At 32.1% G+C, this 8543-nt stretch overlaps 1 protein-coding gene across 1 annotated transcript; it reads right to left on the bottom strand.

Moving 5' to 3' along the window:
- Window positions 1-359: 359 nt before the first annotated feature.
- On the bottom strand, window positions 360-6243 carry LOC147410166 (dehydrogenase/reductase SDR family member FEY-like). The gene is made up of 8 exons (XM_086432406.1): window positions 5985-6243; window positions 4629-4746; window positions 3290-3407; window positions 3006-3142; window positions 2384-2485; window positions 2062-2160; window positions 1298-1346; window positions 360-799 (listed from the first exon to the last, which is right to left on the bottom strand). Exons 1-8 carry the CDS (start codon window positions 6188-6190, stop codon window positions 597-599), a joined length of 1032 nt encoding a protein of 343 aa, XP_086288532.1. The 5' UTR covers window positions 6191-6243; the 3' UTR covers window positions 360-596.
- Between the last annotated feature and the right edge of the window lie 2300 nt (window positions 6244-8543).

Raw genomic sequence — 8543 nt, 5'->3', positions numbered from 1 at the left:
CTTTTCATCGAGATATGAGTAAGAAGCATCTATGGTTCTGTGCACACCAATGTGTGAAACAATGTCAATTTCAATGTTACTCTAGCACAACTCTTAATTATAAGAAATGATACATTATTCTCTCTCTATCAAACCTCTAAGTAGGGGATCGACGAATTTGGTGCAACTACCCACAAGGCATTCGTGCACAAATCTCAAGAAATTCATCAACGAAATTCTGAATCCTCAAGGTGGATCAGAAAATTGCATCCACAACGCATTTGGTACATTGGTTATGTTTATATCAAATGGCATTCAAGGCAACATCATATCTTGGATTAGAATATTGGAAGAGACCACTTGGAGAATACAAAAAGAAAGATACAAAAATAAAAACCATCACATAGTGGGCTTGGCTAGGTTAACCAAGTGTATATAAAATTGAAGACTTTAAAAAATTAAAGTTTAAGAACTTTTAATTATACAAAGTACTACATTTATTTTTATTTTTTTTTCTTTTTTGATATCGTTGGTATCCCCACCCTCCAGATGGGACTAATTCCATGGTCACACGCACCACCCTCTCGGAAAATAAAAAGTAGTACATAACTGAGCTGTTAATTTAGCACATTCGACAGATAATTAGGGTCTAATTGCAAAATCTCTAATGTTTTCTGCAAGACCTCAAAACAAGCATCCATGTCGACAGCTTTGGGTGATATTCTATCTGGCTTACAGGTAGATGTATAATATGCAAAACCCTTAACCAAGTTGTTCGTCACGTCAGCACTTGTCGCACAAAAGATGACGCTCCTTGCTCCTGTCATTAAAAATGTGTACCAATATCAGTTCAATTTGAACACAATTGGTCTAGTAAGAATCAAAATTGGCTGAATTGAGTTTGTCAAATTTCAATTTGACTCAGCATTGTAACTCGTCTTAAGTGATTCATTGAGTACGAGTTTTGGAATTGTATTGAGTCATAAAAATTGACCCAGTTACCCGGTTGTATTCAATATTTTTTCTAAGAGAATTAAAATACTTTTTTATAAGTTATGGTGCCTAGCACACATGCATCCTCTTTGGGGTTAATAGGAGTATAACAAGGAAGGCGATAAAGTTAGAGAAATATTAGACACTAAAGAAAAAGATGAAAGACAATAAAATTTGAGGATTTTCTCATAGAGAAAAGAAAAAAAAAACACAATAAAGTTAAAAATTATTTTCAATATGCATTATGAGATTAAATCTCAACTACTCTTTGTGGGGTTATAAAGATGGGGAGAAAACTTTATTGCCTTATTATATAGCTTATTACCTTCAACCGCATCAAACATGAACAATGACTTCTTTGGCATGCCAGGAACCTGCAAATATAAAGACAACATGACATTCTAAGCCTTGAGGGTAGATTCTAAAAATATATATATATTTAAAGAACTGTATGGAAAATTAGAAAAATTTTGTGGCAGTTGGCTCTACCATGCCAAAATAGAATAAATTTCCTTTTTAGAAATGGTTTTTAGGCCAAGTGGCTTAGAAAATTTTCCTTGGAAATAAATTCTATTTTAAAGAAATGTTTTGTTTGGAAAAAAAAGTTATAAATTTCAATCGAGGGACCTAATTGACTTTTTTTTGTCAAAAGAAGTTTTACACTCTATAGAGGCCTTAATGAAGTAGTTTTAATTTTTTTTCCAAGTTTTTAAACTTTTATACAGAGAATAAAAAGGAAACTCATTGATTTGAAAATTCTTTGAAAAATCATCAAAAGAGTAGAAATTCACGTCTAGGTGCCAGCTAAGTTAGTTGGTAAAGTCTTTGGGTGATGATACCAGAGACCTGCGTTCAAATACCATTCATACATGACATTAGTTTAATCGTGCTATTAACGTGTATTATAAGGGCACATGATAAATTGCATTTAATGAATCTCCAAAGTATTGTTTTCTCTTAACAAGGAAACACCCTCAAAAGATTATTTTGGAGGTGCATTAAATTCACCTTAGCATATGCCCTTAGTACACACGTTAATAGGAACTTAATTTATGCCGAAGAGAATTTATGAGTTTAACAATAACTGACTATGTTGGTCGAAACAGCCCCGGGATGTACTGCAATGGTGTGGATGGAGTCCTTCTTTTGTTCTAAAAGCTTACTGGCTAGGGCTTTGAGAAACATGAGCTGCATCAAAACAGTAAAAAAACAAATAAATATATTAAAAAATAAATATTGATTGAGAGACTATATATTTTTTTTATTTTTTTTTTGCTTTGGTGGACCGCACATACCAACCACCCTAGCACGCGTCAAAGGAGAGACTATATATGTAGTGTATTAACGTGTATAAAATTAATGTCAATCGTAAGAGTTATTAATATTGGGTTAGATGTAGAAATGCTTTTACATGTGCAAGTTTGCTGGCCCCATAGGCTTTCATTGCATTGAAATTGTGCTCCTCAATCTTGCTTTTCCAAGAATTTGGCTCCACTATTGCACCACGATGAGCCTATATGAAAATGGATGAGAATTAACAAGAAAAATAATTACATTAGTAATAATTCAAGACGAAAGAGAGGAAATTAATCAAATAATCTGCAATGAAAACCAAAAATAAATAAATCTTGTTTAGGAAATTTAATTTTATACAAATTTATTTTTAGGAGATTTACTTGTATTTCCATACCAACATATTTTATCACACACCAATTATTGAAATTATGTATAAAACATCAGATAAAAAAAAAAAAGGTGTTAAAGAAAAGAATAAAAGGGAATAGGTGATGGTAATTGCCAACTTTCGATTTCTCATTGATCAATCTCATAAACGATCTCTTTAGAGCATGGAAACAAAAGCTCAAATTGAAAGGCTTTTCAAAGACGAAGAAATTGAAGAAAAAAAAATGTAATCTTTGAAAAAAAGATTGTTATTTGCTTTCAAACACTACATTAATTTTATTGTTAGGTGTGTTATAAGAAGTCTATTAGTGCGACATTATTAGATTTGTAGGGAAAATGGGTTCAATTACCACGGAATTGACATTGATGATACGCGATGAGGGAGCTTTGAGTAAGGAGGGTAAAAGGAGAAGGGTTAGCAATGCTGGAGCGACATGGTTCACATGAATATGTTGCTCGAGTCCATCATCCGAAAACTTTTGTGGCTCTGCACAAACCCAAAAAAAAATTAAAAAAAAAAAAAATTGATTGAGAAATCAAAGTATTTTCTTAAAACTTAAATGACAAAATCAATGTCCAAAAATACAATTTAATATACTATATAGGATTGAATTCTTGTTTGTTCAAAATGTACCTCCTCTGAGGTAGATTCCTGCATTGTTGATTAGAATGTCCAATGGCTCTCCACGGTTCTCCCACTCCGCCGCGAATTTTCGAACAGAGGAGAGAGAAGAGAGATTTAGCTCCATGACCTGCTTATTTTTTCAATTGTCAACATAACACAAATAAAATAAATTCTAGCATCAAAAGAGGTTCAAACAAATCGCTAAAATGGGAGGGTACTTGTAGGGGTTTCGATTGAGTCCATCGGGTGGCTAGCCAAACCGCTTGACAAAACAAGGCCAAGGGCCTTCATATTGAGCCCGCAAAGGTAGGGCCTGACTTAGTAATTGTTAGCCCATTAAATCAGGGTTGGGCTAGGGCTTTATAGTGGCCAACCCGGCCCACCACTTAATCTTATAGAAATATTTATAATATATTTTAATAAAAGTCAAATATGGTATTTAATTAGTATTAACTCTCATACATATAACCTTTATAGGTTAATAAGACATTAATTTTAATTTCAATTGGATAGACATCAAACATGTACAAAAATAAGATTATTTAAAAACACAATTTCTTCATTAAAAAATATTGAATTTTAGTCGTTCAATTTGGCCCGAGTCAAATCCGAGCTTGTTAGGGCTAGGCTAGGGTTTAGTTGACTTAGACCAGATACTAGTGTAGCGTTAGTCTCGGTAGAAGTTGCCTTTTTAGGGATGGATTAGAGCTCAACCAAACCTAATCCAAACCCACCCATTGACATCCCTAGGTAAATTTGTCTAAACTACATACTATAAGAAAGTTTTTTTTTTTTTTTTTTAAACCCTATTACTGAAACCTTATAGTGACAATTTTGTCTAGCAATCGCTCTATTGATGTTGTATCAATGTCTCTGTCTCTAAAGGTTTATGTGATGGTTTATCAAACCATTGCTAAAAATGAATGTTGATTCAAAATTTAAAAACCTACACTATAGATGTTGTTGGGATGAAAAAATAAATTATCACTATAAAAAAATATTTATAGTGACGATTATGGATAAATCATCGCTATTAACTTTTAACTATGAAAAATTAAAATCGTTGTTAATTATTATCAAATCCGTTTGCTTATAATAATAGATGATAATTTGGTGTCTATTATGGACTTTTTAACTACAATTTTAATATCGATCATTAAAAGACAAGTTTCTTGGGGAGATAGATTCCTAAAAAAATATAATTATCTGTGTTTGTCTTTCCATCTCAAAACTATGTTTGATATTGTCCTTAAAATCTCATTTGAGGTTTTAAAAATTCCAACAATATTAACAAATTGTGACATAAATAACCTTTCTATGGATTATTGGTCATAGAGGTGCAGGTTACCTCAACATTAGGGATTTTGCTATTGTGCGCCTCTTCTCTCCACGAGTACGCTATCTCATTTGCAGCCTTGGTATTTCTGCAGGCCATAATCACGTGGGCCCCTGCCATAGCCAGTTCCCTGTTGTACGGACAGATTTTTTTTAAAAAAATTCAATAGTTGTTGACTTCTTCGGCACGTAATAAAAAAACAGTTCTGTGATAATTATGGCATATTATTTAAAAAATTTTGAATACTTCCAAAATGTTATTAATGTTGAAAAGGAATCGTATAATGTTGATAATTTAATAATATTTTATTAATATTATGTGGTAGCAGTGTCAACACATGTAACACTTTCGAAAATGGGTACCTATCAAACTTTCATATACCTTTCAAATTTAAAAATTAAATTAAATGATAAAAAATAATTTTTTTTTTTTTTCAAAAAAACTCATAGAATTCCATCCCCTGCCATCATGTAGAATTGGATCATGTTTTTGAGCCCACATGATTTACCACAAAGACAATCCCACAACAACTTTCTAGATTTCATGAAAAAATTTAAATTAAAAAAATAAAAATAAAAAATATATATATTTTGAACTTCATCAAAAGTGTTAAAAATGAATGCAACTAGCAAATTTAAAATTAAATATCTAAAATAAAAATATCATTTATTTGACAATTTAAAAAAAAAAAAATTATTAGAATTTTGTTCTATAGATCTTTGTGGCATCAGAGATACAATGTGAGCCTCTATATTATATATTAGATAAATAAATGCAGTATAAAAACAACCAATTTACATGGATAAGGGTTAAATAGATCTTCATGGGCTTTCAGTCAAGAGTTTGAATTGTATGTATACACCCAGTGATAAGCCTTCAAACTCCATTTCAATTCCACACATCAAATCTTGTCACATGGATCTCCCATTTGAAGAAAAAATTTCTTTTTTTATTAGATTAACTGAGAGATCTATGTGGTAAGATGCGAGATTTGGGTATGGGATTACAATCATTCTTTTAAAAATCCGATTGTTCGATCGAGTTCAACTTGATTTAAAGATGGTTTTTGAGAATTATCCTTTTATATATAGGTATTTTAAGAAAAATGTATAAATAACTTTAAATAAATTACATTCATCAATCCAACCCATTTGAACCATGGTCAGATCAATTCGGCGAATATTCGGTCTAATCACCGATTCAGCTTTTAAAACATTATTGGTTTCAATTGATATTTCTTTGCAAAACCATAATATTAGTACATATTAAACATAAGTTGATAAATCACATTTTTTTTTTGGCTGTTAATAGAACAAAATTGAGAAAGAAACATATATATATGGGAGAGAGAGAGAGAGAGAGAGATACCTTGCAGTCTGGAGTCCAATTCCATTGGTGGCACCGGTGACTATGATAGAGAGACCGGACCAATCGGTGGGAAGAAGAAGAGAGGTAGGGAGATGGTAAGTGAGGAACTTCTGGCATAAGAGGTCTCTCATTATCTCCCAATCACTTAATGACTCAGACGAACTTAACATCTTCCAAAACTTACTTACCCATGCCCTCCACTCCATTTTCTCTCTCTCTCTCTCTCTCTCTCTCACTCTGTGTGTGTGTGTTTGTGTGTGTGACACTCTGATCTGTTAGTTTTATACTAGTTTTCTTGGTTAAATTGAAAACCGTTTCACATTAAAAGAACATGTGCAATCTTGTTTTCTACAGGAAATGTTGGTTGATGTTTTAAAACTCCTCAGGTCGACTTTACTGTTTGGCAAGTCAACTGTATTTCGAGTTGACTCGGTTATTAAACTTATTTTAATTTCTAACCACTTGCCTAGTCAACTTGAAAACTCAAGCAATCTGTTGGATTTTTTGTAGCTGAGGACTTTGGTTGGTGGGGTTAGCAATGAGTCGGGATGTGTAATTTTTACCCAATTCGGACATGTTTAACAATCGTGTAAAAATCTTAAACCAAATCTGACCCGTTTGATAAACAAATTGGGTTGTTGTGTCCATGAACACAACACAATTACCACCCGAATATGTATACATACGTTTATGGTTCGAATCGAACATGAATACAAACACATCTACAGCCCAAAAACAGTTACCATTCGTGTCCACCAGACTACTACCCACATAAATTATCTTGAAACATAACTTTCACCACCAAAAAATGTAAATAATGATTAAATGGATTGTAAAAGGGTCGGGTTGTACGGGCCATCTACAAGACAAATTAATGTCATGATAAATAAATGGGTCAAAATGATTAAACAATTGATGCTCCTAACTCGAACAAGTCTTGTTAATAATCAGGTTAGATAAATCAACATGATTACGACCCAATTAAAAACGATTAGCCTCAATCCATACCCATTGTGTCGTTTTCAAGTCGTGCTATGAATTGCCACCCCTAGTTGTGGGTATTTTGATTAAGAGAAATTCCATTGCCATGCCAATTTTGGCTAATATGACAACAACATTTTCAAATTAGATATATATGAGTTGTCAAGATATGGATGGTAAGATATGTTGGGATTTCATTTATAAAATCTGTGTTTGTTTAAATAATTTTTTAAAGGGTACAATTATTGGTTTCTTTTATGGATAGTTACAAATATTGAATTTACATGAATGGATATACTTATTGGCTTTTCATAAAGAGACATTAAGAGTTCCTTAATGGAGAGACATTAAGAGATATATCAGTGTTTGTTTAAATAATTTTTTAAAGGGTACAATTGTTGTTCAAGTGTCTTTTATAGAGAGATGTTTAAGAGTTCCTTCAATCTCTATAAATAAGATTGGCTTTTAAGAAAAATCAATCAAGTTTTTTCAACAGCTCAATCAAGTGCATTATTTTCCCAAATTATTAAGTCAAAGATTACATGTTTCGTAGGAGAATTCTCATGTTTGTTGCTTGCAAATTCTTATCGTGGCTTTGTTATATCTAGGAGGCTAGTTTGTTGGTAACCGATAACAAACTCTTGTACGAGTGGGGACAAATACAGTCTTAAAGAAAGCAAACTTTCACGGCTCAAAGTCCCAAAATTCAATTTTTCTATTTTTTAAGACTCCATTTTCCTAACAATTTTAAGACTTTATTTTCACTTATGGAGTTAGAATCTAGCATGACTACAATCAAATGATGAATTAAGATCTGGTGAAATTAGATCGATTTTGTGAAATTAGATTGATTTGATGATACTAATTTATCTCGTTGGCAAGACAAGATGATGTTCCTCCTTACCGCCCTCAAGATCTCATATGTTCTGGATCTGAAATTCTTAATTCAAAAATTGATGACATTAATGAGATTAGAGAAGATAGGAAGAAATGTGAAGAACATGAACTTCTCTATCATTGTCACGTCATGAATACATTATTCGGTCGTCTCTATGATCTTTACACCGACATCAAAAGTCCAAAAGAAATATGGAGTGCTTTGGAGTTCAAATAAAAGGCTGAAGAAGAAGGTACGAATAAATTTCTAATTGCCTAATATTTTAATTTCAAGATGGCTGACGATAAACCTATATTTGAACAAGTTCAAGAGTTACAAGTTATTCTTAACAAGATTCGGACACTTAGAATTATCCTTCCTAAAACTTTTCAAGTGGGGGAATTATTGCAAAACTTCCAACCGCATGAAATGATTGTAGGAATAAGCTTTTACATAAGACAAAATATTTCACCTTAGAACAAATTCAAAAGCATCTTCGAATTGAAGAAGAACATCATCTTAGAGATAAGAAAAAATATGTGCAATTTAGTTCAAAAGTAATTTTGGTGGATAAAAGCGACGCAAGAAATAAGAATTAAATTCTTCAAATTAAGAAGAATGAAAATTTCAAGAAGAACTCCAACAACAATAATCAGAAGAATAATGGTGCATGTTATGTTTGCGGTAAGAAAGGGGACTAT

The sequence above is a fragment of the Akebia trifoliata genome, chromosome 2, assembly GCF_017979445.1.
Source record: "Akebia trifoliata isolate Shusen 1 chromosome 2, ASM1797944v1, whole genome shotgun sequence".
Lineage (NCBI taxonomy): Eukaryota > Viridiplantae > Streptophyta > Magnoliopsida > Ranunculales > Lardizabalaceae > Akebia > Akebia trifoliata.
The sequence above is the reverse complement of the archived record's forward strand: the minus strand, read 5'-3'. Positions and strand labels throughout refer to the sequence as shown.